At 42.8% G+C, this 18,999-nt stretch overlaps 1 protein-coding gene across 9 annotated transcripts in view; it reads right to left on the reverse strand.

The window, feature by feature from the left end:
• EPAS1 (endothelial PAS domain protein 1) overlaps window positions 1–18,999 on the reverse strand; it is a 115,647-nt gene that overhangs the window by 36,284 nt on the left and 60,364 nt on the right. For 2 of the 9 annotated variants that reach the window (XM_037405560.1, XM_037405555.1), the window contains exon 1: window positions 4,598–4,671. The exons of the other annotated variants lie outside the window; for them this stretch is intronic. In XM_037405560.1, the coding sequence (XP_037261457.1) occupies window positions 4,598–4,656 (59 nt within the window). In that variant the 5' untranslated portion in view covers window positions 4,657–4,671. Of the gene's footprint in view, window positions 1–4,597; window positions 4,672–18,999 lie in introns of those variants that run through there. 9 annotated transcript variants of the gene reach the window in all.

Raw genomic sequence — 18,999 nt, forward strand, 5'->3', positions numbered from 1 at the left:
CATTTTAAAGCTGGAAAAATATGGCTGTGTCATAGATATTTCAACATCATAGAGCCTCAATGCCTGTACCCTGCATAAAAATAAAAGTAGCAAAAGGGTATCCAACTGCATGTGTATATGCAACTGTCTCAGCTCTTAATCCAATGCTATTCTGGAAAACCACCTTTTCCTGACCATGAAGGGCACAAAATGCGAAAGAAAATACTCTTGCTTGGAAGAAATCCCTCCTTCATAGAAACTATTCTGATTAAATCACCATCTCTCCATTGTCTATGAAAACAGATTCCTTTTTGAGCAAAGTAACATGACTGATACAGCCAACCTCCTTCAACTCTGCAGAGAACAGAAGAGCAGGAAATCATGAAGAGGAAGACATTTCATGAAGCAAGTATGCAAAATTAAGTCACCGAGGGACATAAAGCTAAATTTAACATGGAAGAAACACAAGGGATACATTTATAACGGATCTGGGATAAGACTGTTTAAGAGGAAACTCCACTGACTCTAAGGTTCTTTTATAAAGTACAATTCTTATTTCAGAACATGAAGAACCTGAATGTTAAAAAACCCACCAGCTATTTCAACCCCATGTAGCTCTGCTGATACTACAAGTTTCCTTCACTTGCACAAGTTGAGGTTTTGCATCTTATTCACACCAACACAGAATATATTTCTTTTGAGGCAGATTCCTGCAATACTGTACCAATGCAAACAATGCAGCTTGAATGAGCACAGGACAGGAGCAGAGTAGATCAGCCCCACCATTTTTGCCGTTGTGGCTGTGCATTCATTTCTAGAATCATCACCAGCAGCTCTCCATTTGCCAGGGTGCCTATAAATGAAGCAGCTTATAACCTGCTTTTTCCAACATCACTGTAAAATAATGAGCCCATAAATTAAATATGGATCAACCAAAAAGAAAAAGAAGAAATCCTACCAAAACAGAGTGTTTCCAATAAATATATTCTGTTGTGTGAAGATGATGAGGAAAACAAATGTTAATCACAGCACTTAATCCTAGAAACTGTTCCTGTCATGACTGTGTAATGTAAAACTGCATAAAATAGAAAAAGAGTATTAATACTCTTTTTTAAATGTATTCTAAAGGCAACAGCCATTTCTAAAGAGCTAAACTGCCTACAAAAGCTTCTAGCATTGAAACCACAGGTGGCTTTGTAAGTTAGGAAGAAGGAAAAATAGCCTGTGTGCGCATTAAATGCTAAGGGTAGAGTTACAGTAAGGTAAGGCTGGGCATTCAGCATCTTCGTCCAAAGCAGGAACATGCTCACAGCATATCAGCAGGGCCCTCGTGCTGCAAAACACGTGAAGTTAGGCATATGCATCGGGATCAGATATGATGACCGCAGGTGCTCACCAGTGGGTGTGCTAACAGGGCAAGAGGCCTCATAAACTCTTACAGTATCTTCTCAAGATCCATGATCAGCCCTCGGCAAAGCTCTTTCACAATTATATTGCCTGAGGTGAATATTTTCTAATATGGCATCTGTCACAGGATGCGTGCACAGAAGGAGACCTACACACATTTCAGTACATAACGGCAAGATCCAACTTTGATAATTACTTCAGGGGCATCGCCAGAGTAAACACTGACCCACGCAAGTCTGAATCTAAAGGATGAGATATTCATATTGTGACACTAACTCCTTACTTTTCTCCTTGCCAAGCAAGGCTCATACCCCATCCACGTAAAAAAAAAGCCCCTTCATACAGATGTCCAAGAAGGTAAAACAGAAAATGCCCTGTGTCCTCCTGCAGCAGGTTCTGAGAATGGGAGAGCCACGTGAGAAGCTTACACCAATGCTTCTTTCAGAGTTATGTCTTGCTCTCTAAAGAAAAACGTGTCTACACTGTGTCTGTAAAGATGCTAGACTGGGAACAAATCTCCTGAGTTTCTAATTCTACTAACAAAACAAAGAGTAGAAACAAAATAAAACCTAACAGCACAAAACCCACGCAGCAATATTTGTGAGAATTTCCAATTGCAGCTTGGAAAATTTAACTTGAGCCATAAACGTTCGAGCTCCGATCTAAATCTATACCCCACAATTTTCACATTAGAACCAACTTGGGCAAAACAAGGTCCAATCCCTCCTCATTTAAATAAGAAATGCTGGGAACTAAGGCCAAAACTGTGTTGCAATTCATGCAGTAAAAAAGGGTTGTATAAGACAGGGTCTCTTATGACGCCACGTCAGCCGCAGAGAAAAATATTTAGTTTAGCTAACCTCTGTAAATATAATTTTGAAATGTGGCTAATGGGACAAGTTGGTTTCATTAACCATGGCTTGCTCAAGGTTTCTAATAACCAATGCTATGAGCAGAGAATTATTTTTTTTCCCGCCCCTCAACACTGCTGCTGATCGTTGTGCTCAGTTTCTCTTCAATCGTTGCTCATTACACGCCACACAAGAGCTTTCTCACATCAGAAAACAAGGGAGGAATCCACCTGCCTGGTTGCTCTCAAAAGACTTTCTTGCTCACCATTATCATTTTAAATAAACAAACAATTCGCTTGTTAAGCATTTCCCCCTGTGGCTTCCTGAACCTCAGTAATTCTCCTCCCCACCTTCCCTCACCCAGGGCACCCTGAAGTCGCGCTGGCACGCCGAGCCAGGCAGCCTCCGCAGCCCCCCGCAGCCCCCGCCTCAGCCAGGCTCCCCTGCCAAAGATAGTCCTTCTGTGCTTGCTCCTCCTGGTTGCAAAAGCCTCCAAGAATTGCAGATGAATGACAGAATTCTGCAAAAAGCAGCATTTTCATGGTTTTCCTGTGCAGAGAGCCGGCCATTTGCTCTCCCTGCAGTTACCCCCACTTTACGCACGGGATCAGCGTTTTACCCCGGGCGAGGCTGAACTACCCACAGCCAGGGAGCAAAAACATAACTACCCAGCAGCCTGCCCCTTGGAAGGCCAGGAAGAAAGGCTGACACCAAACCCTCTTCACACATCATCAGGGCAACAGAGAAAAGGCTCGGGCTGTAGCTAATTTATGAATCATTCCCTCCCAGCACATAAGCCACCCACTTACGTGGCCAAAAAAGAGCACACGTGTGCGTCACTGCCCGGAGAAAGTGACGCAAGTGGCAGCAGCAACCTTGCTCACCCAACCTGTGTCAGGCTCTTTAAAATGCAGAAGGGAGAGAGACAGGAGAAAGCCACCCCAAATGAAGCCGCCCGTACGTGGGTGTGAGGCGTGGGGGTGCTGCAGGGGAACCCTCCTGGGGGCTCCCCGACACTCATTCTCTTAGGAGTCCCAGGACCCGGCAGGATAAGACCCCACTCGGCCACACGCACCCTCCCATTGCAAGCCCAGCATGACCATTCCCAATAAAATGGCAAGAAAGGAAAGTTCTAGCTCAAATCTCCATTGGAAACAGGGAGGTGGAGCGGAGGGATGGGCCTGGGGACTCCATCCAGGACTAGGCTGCACAGAAGGTGGTCAGGAGGCTCGAGGAGAAGGAAAAGGAAGGCACCGCTTCCTGGCAAGGACTCTCCCAGGGCTGCCAGACGATGCTCCAGGGCTGCAGCGCTTACACATGGGCAAGCCATAGGGAACGGAAGAGTTAAGTTGGTGCAGGCAGTTCCCTGCCACGGAACACAAGTGTGGCACTGTACCCCCATGTTTACATGATTTCCCACTCCCTCCTGGCATGTTTAGCTTGCACTCTGGAAATAGAATTCACGGGCTGACACATGTGAGCAAAGATGACAAACAACTGGCACGTATTTGCCCTCTCAGGTGAAGCTCCCGAATTTTCAGGAGCGGAAGCTTTCCATGCTTCTCCCCAAGAACCCAAACAAGCTGGTCCAAGGGTACACTCATGCACAGGAACAGAGTGTGTGCATCCAAAGGGGTGTAGGAATGCCGTGCTGGGGTCCCAGGAGCCAGATTCCTATCCCCTTGCTCATCTCTGACAGCCCCTTGCGACACAGTTTTGCTGAATCACAGGAATGCCTGCGGATGATGTCTTGCACACCCAGGGTGAAGATCATAATCTGGCTTTCCCAAGTCTCTCTTACTGCAGGACTGGAAAGTCCAGGCACAGCAACTTATTGGCAAAACCTGAAGCCCCACGTAACTGATCTGGCTTAAATAACCTTGCAAGACTATCATGTTAGCTTAGGATTGTCTTCCCGCTGCTCACTGCCGTGATGGCCCTGGACCCCAGCAGCCAGGAGAAATGCTGGGGCAGCCAGCCTGGCCCGGGGGCTGTGCTGCCGCCACTGCCCTGCCTGGGCACCCACCTGAGGTCCCTGCCACCCAGACACAGTGGGCATCAGCCTTGCAACCCCTGGGGTGCACAGACCACCCCGATATGGGAGCTTATATGCAGGCATATGGTGTCAGTCAGGGGTCTGAAGCAGGGTTAGGCACCGACACAACCCTCCTCAGCACAGCAGACCGGGGCTGACCTGAGGGTTCGGTCCCGATTCCACTTACTGTGACTATACTCACTCTCTGCAGTCCCAATCCTACTGGTACTTGATCTCCACCAGCAATCCCTGCCCACCAGCTCCACCCAAACACTCCCTGGTCCTTCCCGCACGCAGTTACCCCCTCAAAGCCCTTGGTACCCACTCAGCTAACAACGGTGCCTGGTGCTCAGCTTCAGCGATCCTCCCTTCTGTCAAGGACATCGGTGGCCTCCTTTAAGCTGATGGAGGGGACTTGCCCAAATAGCAATCTTCTGCTCAGGGTTTCGCTGCTCTCAACGAGTCCATGTGGGTTGATATTGGTTGTGTACGCACACGCTTGCTTGTTCGAGACCAGGCAGCACAGTAATCACACTGAATTACACTCCCACCTTGTAGGCTCCAGATCACAAAAGGTTTTAGAGAAATTGTAATCCACACCTCGCATAAAAATACCTCACATGTAACCCGGTAGCCTTCACTGGTGCTCACATACTGTGTGACACATTCGTGCAATGCTTTGAAATACATAGTTCAGATTGACTCGCTTGAGTTTACTTCATGACCCTTGGACTTTGCTACAAACTGCCATGTATGCAAGCTAGTAAAACAACAAGCTATTACTTTATATCCAATGGCCAGTTATTAAATGTTTCTAGCTCCAGCACTTTAAAGGTCAAAAATCCACAGTTAATTAAGCTGTCACACGAAATTTCTGTAGTAAATGCTCATTTGAAATGGTTTAGAGTTAAAGCTTCAAATGCTAACTTGCAGAACAAGAAAAATACATTCTAGGGATGCAGAGATAAGAAGATATTTTACAGTACAGATAAATGAAAAAAAGATCAGATGCTTAGCATAAAAAAGATTTTCCAATTCAAACCTGGGAAAACCCAATAAAAATATTTTGACAGTACTATCTTAGATAACAACAAAGATTTATTTCAAACTAGAAAATCCATTTTCTGCTGCGTATTCATAATTTTGCTTTACCTTCTGCTCGGTGAATCCCTAGGTGATTTGAACCAGAGTAATATCTAAAAAGGAGTTCTGCTGACTGTGAGGCACTCAATAGCTATCTCAGAACCACACTGCCTGACAGCCCCAGAGATGTGCTTACACAGACACCAAGCAGCCAGCGGTCATGCTTACTTGCCTTAAAATTCCTTTAAAAAGTATTTGTAACCATTCTACCTGTCAAGTAGTTTATTCTGGATGGTATGGTGTGCTTTTGAAAGCCCCCTCTGTTAAAGTAATAAACATGACCGTCAGTAAATAAAAAGTGCTAGAAGCAGCAATTTACTTGCTCACCAGGAACTTGAGCCAAACTATGAAAGCTGCGAATGAAACCATGCATACAAATCCCTCCTTACACATCTTTCCAGTGAAAATAATAATTTATAAAATCTGAGAAGACGCCAGGTGCCCAGGTTCGGCACACCAACAAGAGCCACAGAAAAGGGAAGGATGCAGGGTTATTCTTGGACAGAGGGAAAAAAAAAATGGCTTGAAAACCTGTGGAGTGCTTATGGCAGGCAAGTGCTAAAGCAGCATTGCTGCACATTGGGATACGGTACCCAGTACACAGACAAAACTAACAATGCCAAAACGGGGAATTCGTTAATAGCGGAAATAAGATTTCAAAGGTAACAAGAAAAGCTACTAACAGAAAGGGCTATTACAAAAATAAGGAAATGAAATACTTTCCACCCTTCCTCTAAAGCTGCCCTAACTTAGAGTAATTCATCGCTGACTCCTTGGTTTGACGGGAGTTTTTCTTGTGTTTCTGCACATACCCACTAAATAACAAATCACTGCTACTTCAGTAAATCTTGGCACCTACCGCCATACCAATATGCCCTGCAGATCCTCCCTCTAAGTTTAAAACCAAAAGCCAAATGAAAGTCCGGAAAATGAGAAATAGGAGTGTCTCAGGGACAGTCGAGGGAAGAGTTCTTGTTAAGGGTGAGGAACTTGTTTCCATTCTCATCAGGCCTTTTCAAAGGACTTGGCTAGTACTATTAGAGTATCAAAAGGTGAGGCCTAAGTGAATACCAAACTTCTGGTGTCTTTGAGCATCTTTACAATTCACTAAGCCCACGTCACCCTAGGACCACCACAGCTGACAGTAAGACAGCCAGGAATATGTTTTCTTGAATGGGAAACACAGCTCTTCAGATAGTATAAATTCCATACAAACTGTAAAACCACATGTAGGACTAACTTCTCCGGTGTCTGAAGCTCTGATGGTACCTTTAGTCTTAATAATTAAACTGTACTGCATTTGTATTTTATTTATTTTCATGAACATGCCTGGCAGTTATTGCTGAAAAAAAGGTGGTGCCGTGACAAAAACTATTACACAGTTTTAATATAATACACAGTTTTAAATTGCTTATACCACTACCTGCATTTAATGCAGCTACTAAATTGCACCTGCAATTTAAAGAAAGTGTCATTGTGAATATTGAAGTTGTCACAGCAACTAAATAGTATCTTGGGAGTTCACTGCTGAAAACCTTACTGAGGCTGTTGGAGCACTTACATTTTTTTAAAAGCATTTAGGTTCACAATATGTCACCAGAGCCTGATAAATTTAATCACAGTAAGCAAAACAACGTCTACAGGATTTATGTTTCACCATTTTTTCTGTAGTTTTATGAGTACCTTGAACCAGAAAGATAAGTATTAGGATTTCAGCAGCCATTAATCTGGTCCTGGATTATTTTACGATGCTGTGAGTGCAGCCCGTCCCGCGGTCGCCACGCCAGCACGAGCCTGGTACCTTGGTGGACGTGCTGAACACGCTGCTCCCAGGGCAAGGCACAGCCCCGTGGAACCACGCAAGGCCCATGGCGTGCAGAGAAGATGCCAGGCTGCTCTTTCATCAGCAGTTTGAGCAGAGAGAGGCATTCATTGCCTTTTTGCCTTTTCGTCCCATTCCCTGCACTGGGGCTAGATGGCAGAGAGATTTTCTCATGGCTTAGTTCTCGAGGAGAGCGGTTTCTTGCTCCTGGTTCACTGTGTGCTCAGCAAGCCTCAGAGCCAGTCAGAGTCAGGACAGCTCTGTACCGCCCCTGTAAAGCTGCTGCAGCCCACGCTTAAAACACAGCAGTGAAACACCTCCTCTGTCTCCTCAAATAATAGGGAAATCTGGAGAGAAACAAGCAGCCCAGGATATGGCCAAATTTCAAACTGAGAGGCACAAAGTCATCTAAACTCAGCCTTCCCTCCCCTGACCAGTTTTGCACTGCTCTGCTCCATCAACCTACAGGATCATGGATTCCTTCCCTGTGGCAATCGTCTCTGATAACCGCCAAGATAGGGCAAGCTTCAGAGATAACCTGCAAACTAAAAAAGCCCACCACCAAACCCACTAAACAATACAACAGAAAGGACTGTTTCAACATCCGCCAAAACTGAACTTCCTTTCAAATCAGCAAATTTTTTTTGGGGGGTTGTGGGGGCATGATAAATGTACCACTTCACTTTTTTCCACAGTTTCCACTTACACATTTAAGAGTCCCTGCAGCACAGGTAGAGCTGGAATCGCACTGCAGCAGCGGGGATAAGGCTATGGCAATGCACAACCTGAGATCTCTATCAATGATTTGTGTTTAAGAGATTGCAGATCCTTATCTTGTGGCATTACTTGTAGCAATCAGTCTATTTTGACAGCCAGTCTAGAGGTCCATACACATTGCTGCTCAGAAGCTCAGCAGGTATTGCTAAGATCTGTTTTCAGATAACCCAACTATTTACCTACTCTAAAAAACACATACCAAAGGATGTGCTTTATCTCTTTGCCAGCGGGTTAAAGCTAAAGGCGAACAAAGTGCAATTTGCAGGCGGTGGTGGTGATGGGGGGGGGGGGGCAGGTAGGGTAGAAGTTAAACTCGAAACCAGCCTCATTTTTCAGCTGGGGAACTGACCACTTCCCAGCCCACACCACACCAGAACCAGCATTATTTATCAAGATGGCGCAACTGCAGGTAAACGAGGCCAATATTTCAATTAAGCTTTATTTCAAGCCCAAGGGACAAACGCTGGCATCACATGACTTTACTGTCAGTGCCGTGCGTACCTACGCTTCAGCCTCAAGCTCACTCAACCGTAAAGAGTTGAGAGACTCACACCAGACACTGTTGACAAAACCTGCGTTTTACAATGTGTTACTTCTCCTGCACCTCCACCTGACATTCGCGGGTGAAACCTGCCCCATGCTTCGGCAGGCTGGGACCAATATCCCACAACATTTTATCTTGTCGCTGGCGCATTTGCTGACAGGCTCACACCAGGGGCCTTTGTGGGTAGGAACAATGAGGGAGGTGGGCACAGCACAGGAAAATGGGTGGTGACCACCAAGGGCTGGAAAAAAGCCTCTTTCAAAGGAAGGTCTTTGAAAACATTCGTTACACCCCACCCAGCAATTTTCACTACAATATTTCAGTACATAAAAACAACACAGGGAAAATAAACAGCCCACCCTTTATTATGTTGCAGGTTCTCCAACCTCTGAAAAGAGATCAGCAAGCCATAAAGACGCAGAAATCTTCACCAAATGGAGCCATGTAAGAGGTCTGCAAGCATCCACTGAAACCTCCACCACCACCCTTGTTCCCTCACACACTTCCAGGCCCTCTATGTAAGCTGACTCAATTAGACATCTTGATTTCCAGAGTAAAGTAATCAAAATTTAAGATTGTATTGGCTAGTAAATAAACAACAGCGAGAATTTATAGGGATCACCAAGTAAATATATTGCTACAATTTTAAAAATTGCTATATAAGTGAACGGCCCTCCACAATACATTTCAGCTACAATCTCTCTATCTCTGGCTAATTCTGCCAATGAAAACATTAGCTAGAACTAATACTTAAGATAAAAAACAGCTGCAAGACTGAAAAGGAACAATAAAGCAAATCCATAATGAAAGGAGTCTATGAAATCAGCAGATAGTCAAAGAATGGAGGCCAGCCTTTGAAGGTGTGGAGGCCATGCTCTTACACAGGTTTGTCTCCATCGCAGTCAGCAAGGTTTACCAACAGAGCAAAGACTGAGCAGGTGACACCCCCCCACACACACCTACCCTTGGAAACATGAAAAGAGCTCCTCCTTCTCCAGAGGCTCGGGGCTGCTCTGTGATGATGCCTCTACAGCACTCTTACTCCCAAGGTCAGTATATAAAGACAGCTGAGCATCTACAAAGGAAATTTGGCCACTTTGCGTCACTTCGTGTCAAGCGCAGGATCTCTTTGTTGGATGCTCTGAAGACTGCAGTGGTAGCACACACCAACTCTAAATGAAAACATTTTGTCTCCTTTAGAGAACATGCAAAACGATCATTAAAGTTACTTTGCGCCATTGGCTGTAAGTCAGTCATGCCTTGTCCTTCCAAAGTGTCACACCTTACAATACAGTTAAGAAAGCAGCTCTTGCAATAAAATCTTTGTGAAATAATGCCAACCCTTCTTTACTTTCTGGACCTTAATCATTTTAATGTGTGCTCAGTTATGATGAAAGTTAATGGTTTCTCCCGCTCTATCTGGTGGCGATTTGTAGCCGTTCACAGTAAGAAGATGGATGTCCCGGAAGACAGATTGAACAACCATTTCTTTGGCAAGCAAGGAATAATAATTCTTGAGAATAACAATACAGACGCTCTAAATTTTGATCATTGCATGTAACACAGTTTCCTCCATTTCCTGCAACAACGATGAAGTGCAGATCCTGAGAGCCAGCTACGTTTTTCGCCCTCTGGGGTGTGAGTTTTGCCTGTACAAACATCCTGGGACACGGCTCGTTCTTAGTTCCTGCTTTCTTTTCAGGGAGCTGTTATTGTATGCAGTAGCTCTTTAATTGTCCATCTCCTCTTAATTAAGCTATTGGCTAAACTGGAATAGTGATAACTTTGCATGCTGTGATTTTGATTTCTCATTAGCATTCAAGTCTATCGCTAGTTTAAGTTGATAAATACCAAAGATTAGTAGCTTGAGCTGTGATAAATTGTATTTGGTTACTACGAGGGAAACGGATTAAACCAAAGGGTCAGGCTACTTCAGCTACCTGGCCAGAAAACCAGCAGTCACTGCAGCAAAGTTAGGCAATTCCTTTAAATTTACAGCTAAAATCCGTCTGGAGTGATGTAATCTGGGGCAATCAGTGCCTTCTCTACCCACCCACACCCAGCTTCGGCTCCTGGCAAAGACCTGAGGAGCTTTTTCACTGCTGACCTGCCTCTCGGCACCCACTGCTGTGCTGCTGCAGCAGAAGCCAGAGGGACACTGAAACCCCAGTACTCAAGGAGGAAACATTCGTGGCCTCTCTACACTCAACTGCAGTATTTCAAATATTTTAAAAATTAAGGCTTGGTTCTGTCAGGAAATGGCCGCTAGCTCTTCTAATGCGTCGTCCTCAATAATTACTCGCTAAACACAAGCTTCCAAAGGGAACAGGTATAAGGGCAGTCTGCATTGTAATACAAAGTAACTGGATGCAGTTTTTCTTCTCTGGTGTTTCTTGCTTTATTGTTTCCTTTCCTACTACTGCCTACTAACTCCTTAAACTTCTATGTATCTACATCAAAGGATAGTTACTCTAGACAAAAGTAAAAGATGATGATAAATGGGAAGCAGCAAAGAAAGCATTCAGTATGTATACAAAGTTAAATTCACATGGCCACATTTTATCATATTTTCTGGTGTGTACTTCAGAACTATGAATTAACATACCAGTATTTTGCCATTATTCCTGCTGGAGCTTTTATTCTCCTTTAAGTTAAGCAAATAAGGCACACATTCATATATTGGGCCTGATTCTCATCTCCATCATGGTCACATCACCCCAAGAGGGGAAGAGGTGGGAGTCTAATAACTGGAATGAATTCTGTTTATGACAAAGCTCAGTTCTTCGAGAAAAGAAGCTAGATGGTTTTGTTCAATTTGAAACAATTCACAATGGTCAGCTAACTTAACAAGAAACACATTACAACCAGGCAGGTCTTGGACACCTATCAGAACTTCGCATCTGTCAGGGTGTGGTACCTCAATATTTCACTGTTTTGATTCTAACTGTATAGCAGTCCAATTTCTGGCAAGAAAGCCCAAGATACGCAAGCTGAAATGCAGCAGCTGTATCAGTACCTGCAAAAGGGGTCACGAGTTACACAAAAAAGATGGTACTTCCCAAGGCAGGGGTGAGGGTGCTCTCATCTGTTTGGAACTGAGAGCCTCAATAACTACCAGCGTGGTTTTGTAAAATATACCTTGTGCCTTCTTATGGTGGTTCCTGGAAAATGCAATTTTTATTCTCCTTGTTCTTTCCTAAATTATGTAACAATCAACTGAACTTCACAATTGTTCCAAAAATTACTTCTTTGTTGGGAGAAGCAGAAAAGGAAAAAAAGAAAAGCAGCTACACTCACTGCCCAAACTGATTATTTTGGTATTAGAAAACACAACTGGGATGGGTACACAGGACAAAGATGAGGTATGCTGAGAAACAATCGTACCATGACCCTACCCCAAACGCTAGTGCAGAAGAGGGACGATGCAGCCACAAGAGAGTACTATGTACGTGTGTTGATACAAGCTGAATCCAAAAGGTAACACTGCCTCTTGCATTAACATATTCTTTCAAATTTTATTTGTACACCAGTATAGTTAGCTATATTTGTACAAAACATGCTGCTATGGCCAAAAGTAGTTACAAAAAGATTTTTATCCCTTCATGGGGTGGGGGGGAGAGAAAGTCCTTTCATACAGAACACAGAACGTTAATAAATCTTTAACTTTTACTGGGACATCCATATGCTACTGTGAAATACATTTAAGACTAAGAACTATTATAATGTAATGCATAGGGAAAACGACAGTAATAGTTAAAGAGCAAGGCACAGCACAGCTAATGGAGTCAATCTAAACTGTACAAATATGGTTTAACTTGGTGTAACAGAGTTTTTAGTCAATGGTCCATTTATAAAGTAACAAGCCTCAGAGGAATACACTTTATTTACATCCTATTAATTTTATCCCTGATTTTTTTTAAAAATAATCTTATTCAATCTTATTCACAACTGTGCATAACAATCACCAAAACCAACTTCCACTCCCCCCACCCACCCTTATTATCATTTCCTCAATGGACTTCCACCTATTTCTGTTGACCCTCCCACTAGTCTTTTGAAGAAAACTTGAAAAAAAATTGAAAAAAATCTCTAAGGACTCTAAAAGAATAACAGTCACTAGCAGAACCAACCCACATGGGTGAACATTGCAACCACAGTTTCTCCACTTAAAGAGGTCTCATATCTCAGATCATAAAGAATCTAACAGGCAATTTTCATAAATGATACTAAATGAAGCTTTATTATGTACCAAGAAATGTTTACCACAGCTGAAAAGAGGTTGTTTATAGCTTTAACAAACAAAAACTGGATAAAACCTTTCTGAAAGCACAGTGAGCAAAACAGACCCACAGTGTGACAAGACATAGGAAAGTCCACTGATCTGCTGTATTTTCAACTAAGGTTTGATTCAGAGTGGAGGAAGGGTGCAGGCCTGTGCCTCTGCAGACACAGGGGTTGTATTTGCTATGATTATAGCATGTTTTATTAAAATCCTGAATGAAGACATGTTTCCCTGAAGCTGTGTCTTACTAACAGCTCTGGGAGAAGGATGAAGGACAGCATCAGACCTCGTCAGCCCAGAAAGGAAGAATGCTAACAACTTGTCTAACCTGTAGATCAGAGGTTGCAGGATTCACTTGAATTAATACAATTTGAATCTCAGCATTTCTTTAAAAGAACAATCTGGTTAATTTAAGCAACTTTAAGGGACAGAGAACGCTGCTCTACTGGTCAGTCACATGCACTGTCAAAATATTTGCACAGATTTCATTTTCCACCCTTAAGAATTACTTTCTTACTGCTGATATTTATAGGTCTGAATTTATTTTGGGCACGTAGGTGGGCCAAGCCAATACCATTTGACTCCCAGCCTGTGTTTTATATTCTGAAAATTCTCCTACCCAGCAGGTCTTGCATCACTAACATGTTCTGTGCAGAAACAAGGTGCAACTTCAAACCAAACATTTAACGTAAGATGTTAGGCTGAGCAGGAAAAAATACAGAATTACAAACTGGAGTCTGGCCAGAGGGGACAGGACAGACAGAGAAACAAGCAAGATAAGCTATGGGGCTTGGGGAGACACCCCCCCGCCCCGCAACACCACCACCACCCCCTCCCCCGTGCCCTGCTTCCCAGAAAATACAGTGTTTGTGTCTACTCTAGTGAATGTTGTTTCTCCTTACGTCTTACATATGTAGCAGCTACAGCAAGTCATTACTTAAGTGCTTTTGGAATTACACTGTTCACTAGTTCTCACCGTCACACAAATTTGCGGGGCAGGAACATTTCTATAGGCGTGTTGCTCTGGACAGTAAACATTGCAGGCTGGCTATGGTCAGCGCCGCGAAGGCTGTCACTGTGTGACCTCCCCCCAGTGTTTATATGGGAAGAACTGGGTGCCAGGGAGCATACCCTGCCATTTAGGGTTGACTCCAAACAGATTTATAAAGCAAGTCTCAAGGCATGTGTTTCCCATGGTTTTGGGAGCTGCAGCTATTTAAATTATCATCTTGAAATGTTAAACTCCTCACTTCCTCGTTTTAGCAGTAAAACCAAAACAGCAACAAAATGACTGGGAAAAACATCCTTGACACGGGGAGTGGGATGTCCCATGCCTGACCCACCAGACTAACTCAGAACAGGGATCCAGTACTGATACTCATCCCCAAACACAGACAGGGAACCCAAGCACATGAAGGACAGCAAAAAACATCTGAAACTCCATCCAAACAATGGTACTTGCGGTACAGAGGAAGAGGACACAAGTGGGGACACAACGGATTCCAGGATGAAGGATTAGCCTGCAGCACTACAAAGGCAGTCTCCCCTTCCCAAGTCCTCTTTGGGGGGGATGACATCACATCTGTCCCAGGGACACATTCTCACCTCACTAGATTAACTTAAACAGAGTTATCGTGACTTGCATGGATCAGAATACAGCTCTTCAAAATAAGTTTTATTTTATGTTTTCTTGTCTTGCATCAAAGCCAATAAACAGGAAATGCTTTGCTCTCGGATCCTCCTGGGACGTGTCACACTCTTTACACCAGACCAGCTACTACTAGGCAGTGACTGGCATGAGAAAGTACATCCAAATTTCTGCATCAGCTCTATTACATGGCTACCAAGAGTGAAGGATAAAGATTTAAAAAAAGAAAGTAGGTAGAAACAACGGTTTTGGGGGAAGTTTAAACCAAGCAAGGGGTTTGCATGGAAAAAGTAACTCTTTCTACAAGTCTACTACAAAAAACAATGCAAGTTTCAGATAATTCCATAGGCCAAGAAAGAATGAATGTCTAGCTAGTCTATGATATAGATGTTTCAATGTCTCAAAAGAATTATATTTCATTACAGATAAATTAAAAAAATTATTGAAGAGCCTTCGAACTGGATAACACTTTAAGGAAAGCCAGAAGGGCCACTAACCGAGCTTCATTAAATGATGTTCTTTACCACACAGAGGCCCAAAGCATGGCTAGAACTGGAAATCAGATTTTTATCAGACCATCTCTGGAGGAAGTAGATAACACAATTAAAAAAATGGGAGAAAGATTTGGGAGTGCCGTCAGCAGATTTAGGGAGAGGAAAGGGAAAGCAGACGACGAAAAAAAAAAAATCCCATGGGTATAGAAAGACTTCAAGAGCGTGGAAATTATTTCCAAGTGTAGACCTAGAATTCGATAAAGAGAGAAGCGGAGAACTTTTCACCCTAAGCGTCTTGTTCCACACAGGGTAAAAGGTGCAAGTGTGGCTGAAATACAGGAACATCTGGACTCTGTTCAAAGTCCTAGTTATGCGAGCACTGATCATCTTAATTAACCAAGCTTTGAAAACAGTCAGAAGGACAAAGACTAATTCTGTTTAACTCCATGAATAACAATTTTAAGAACAAAAGGGACCAGCCAGCCCAATAGCTTCATCAGTCTGATATATCACGACTTAATAAATCAGAAGTGGTCCTGAAGAAGGAGCCACTTCTCACCCCCACAATGATGCTGCAAAGAAGAAGTTACTGCGTAAGAACTTTATAGAAAGGATAAAAATAAACCTTCTATTAAGCAGCACCTTCATATAAACATACACGATTACAACTGTGCAGACACAAACCAGTCAAAAAAAAATAATACCTAGAATAAACCTTACATCAGGATCTATTTTCTGTTCACTCAAATATTTTCCCCTATGCTGCTGCCCCACCAGCTTGCACTGCCCTCACCCACGCGAGGCTGCCATGACTCTGGGCTCAGCAAGCCCCATGTTAGCCCTTGCACATTTGAGACCACTCCCAGCTCTTCTCAGAAAGGTACATGCTCTCCTAACGAGGACAACCCTCCCTCGAAGCAGGGACAATTCCATTTACCAAAAAGCCTTTTTCACTGTCTTTTCCAATTTTGGCCTGAATAAACTTTTTCACAGCTGTCTGTCCAAACATCTCAGGTCTTAGATGCTTTACCTCTGGTCTGACTGCTCGCCTAAACTACCTAAAATGGGTCATTTTCTAGTGTGCTTCTGACACATGGCAGGCCAGGCGGTCTTGAGCATTTGCAACCTCCTCCCTGAAGATGGATGGAGAGTTCAAACAAGAGCTTAGTCTAAGACCAGCCATTCTCAGGATTTTATTCTGCAGTAGTGTGCATGTCCATGTGTATCTTACATGGGAGTTTTCAGCAAAAACCATTTTCCTAAAGCTCTCAATGTTTCATGCTGCTGTTTTCATGAGGTTTGCGGTCTACCTCTCTAATTCACTCTCATCAGGGAATAGAGGACCATTTTCTGCAGTGAAATTGTTTTGTCCAACATCCATTTGTACCTACATAATCACAAATATGTATGTAAATATGGCATATGTAAATATGGTATGTAAAAACAGCAGAGCTACCCCTATATCTACTTTTACATGGGCGTTCACACTGTGGCCTTTGTTTCTAAACAAGCAGCAATTTTGCTGCTTCATTTTGTTCGCCAACGTTTTTGTTAACCAGTACATGAGTGAACATGGTGCCAACGCATTACATTGCTTTGCTATCCAGCTGTGGAGATACAGCTTTGATGTTACCCATTGAAGTTTTACTTCATTGAAACTTTGTTAAACACACCATGAAGAGTATCAGGTTGTGCATCTCATCCTGCCTGTCAATTCTGGAGTGCCACTGCTACTCTACACTGGCAAGCAGACGTCTGCCACCATGCTTTCAGGTGAGTGCCATAAATTTGGGTTGATGTCAGTAAACTAAAATTTAGGCTTTCTTCCAATACAGCATTACTATTACCCCACTGTATTGATATCTAATTATTATGCCACTAAACGCATCTTTGAAGGCAACTTTCACCCATTCGAACAGTATTGCTAAAGAACTTACTATCTGTTCTGCTATAAGAACGTTCTTAATAACACAGCACACTTTTTTTCCTAAACACTTTGAAGCTGCGGAGTGAATAAGGCATGACACAGAATGGATGTAACACAGAAGCAAAGCTCGAAGTATTGTAACATTTTAAATGTAAAACAACAGCGTTCAGCCACAGTAAATAGTAAAGCATTTCAGAACAATACAGACCCATATCACTTACAAGATTAACAAAAAGGTTTTTGTCAGATACAAGTACTTTAGAAAGTTCACATGTGATATTTTCTCCTACGCTACACATGAAAAAATTCAAGATATTAATGCACAATAAAATATTAGCTGATAATATATATAAATATATAAATAAAATAAAATAAGGGGTTGCCCAACCAGGAGCAGCAAGACTGGGTACTCTAGCCAATACTCTGTACAGCCACGCACACAGAAAGAGTTTCCCCAGCTCTCAGGGTGCCCTTTGTCTTATTTTGGGGGCAAGGAGAAGGACTTTGTGTGCCTTCCCACATTGTCCAGACCAAAAAAGCCCAGGCTTCCCAAGGATTACAGCCATTGCAGCCACACAGCAAAACACCAATTGGCAGCAATAGCTGGAGAATGAGCACTGGAGAAAGGGCAGTTTTTTGAAAGGACGGTCAGAGGCAAACCATTTAGGAATGTGATTACAGAGGGTAACTGTCCTTGACATTTGCAAACTGGCAAGCGCTGTACACCAGCGTCCAGGCTGCAAACATAGAATACTGCAGCTAGAGTTTAGTTGTTCCCTGTTTAGTCATTCACAACTGAATGCCTTTAAATGAACACTTTTATGAACCACAAATGTACCAACAAGCATGTCCAGCTGTCTTACAAGAAACCAATCATCCTTCAAGTACCCTATGGCTAATGTTTTACCCTGGACGCTGGCTTCCCATCATAAAAGCAATCTGAATTCCAAGCATTTGAAAAATGATGACTCAATTTCAAGACAGATAAGACTGGCTTATGAGGAAATTACAAGTCTTAAATGTTTGTGCATGTATATTTACATTTATATATGCACACATTAGAAATATCATACGCACACATAGACACATGGGACTGAGAAGTCTGTACATTATTGTTCCCCTGAGTTTTTGTCAGCAACCGGGACATGACTTCAAACTTCTCTATTTTAGAGTTAAAAAGAAAAGAAAAAGCTGCAGACAGACAGAGAGACAGAAAGGAAAGTATGAGTCTCACCTAAACACATGACTGCAAGGACTAAGGCTTTCATGGTAAATACCATGTAACTCATGCTAGGAGTTACCAGTGGTGCAAATGAGATAAACCATTTCCTCAGTTTTCATCATTAATAGATACATTCCTCAAGTTGGGATGGATAAAATTATACCAATAACCACACTTCAAGCTGTGTACATGCTTCGCCTTGGCAATAATGTAGTACAGAAAAATAAGGGAAAAAAAAATAATAGTAGTTATCCTTCAGGAAGTTACTCCTGCCGAGATTTAGCATACCCATAATTTTATTGCTCTAAGCCTCCACTGAAAAGGCCCTTGCTAGCATGGCAAGGGGGAGAAGACAATAAAAACCAGAGGACAGAAGTAGGTTACAAGTGCTAGCAAACATTATCCATTTAAACTGCTAATGGCAAGCTCTGCTGTTATATTTTTATCATTGCCTTTCTGTAAATTACTTGTTATCAGTGATAATTTAGCTTTTATTTCATTATCTGGCACAGCAGACAAAAGGAAAACAGGTTTGTTTTATAGCAGCTCCAGCACTTGCTCTGTCCATTAACATGGACAGACAAAGGTAAATTAAAGCTCTTAGACCACATTTTCAGCATATGCGGTACTGAAACCTCTGTATCTAACCGATACGTGTTTCTAAAGGAGAACAGAGCGCATGTTAATGCTTTTATGGTCCCCACACAGTTAATGGAAGTTTTCATATTTCATATTTTTTCCCCACTCAGTTCTATCTGCCTCCAAAACCATCTCAGGGCAATCAGGGGAGAGTTCTTAGGGAAGAATCAATATTTTAAACAAGGAAATTACTACAGTTCAGTCATCTAAAGAGTGAAATAACATTTTC

This window comes from Falco rusticolus, chromosome 12, assembly GCF_015220075.1.
Source record: "Falco rusticolus isolate bFalRus1 chromosome 12, bFalRus1.pri, whole genome shotgun sequence".
Lineage (NCBI taxonomy): Eukaryota > Metazoa > Chordata > Aves > Falconiformes > Falconidae > Falco > Falco rusticolus.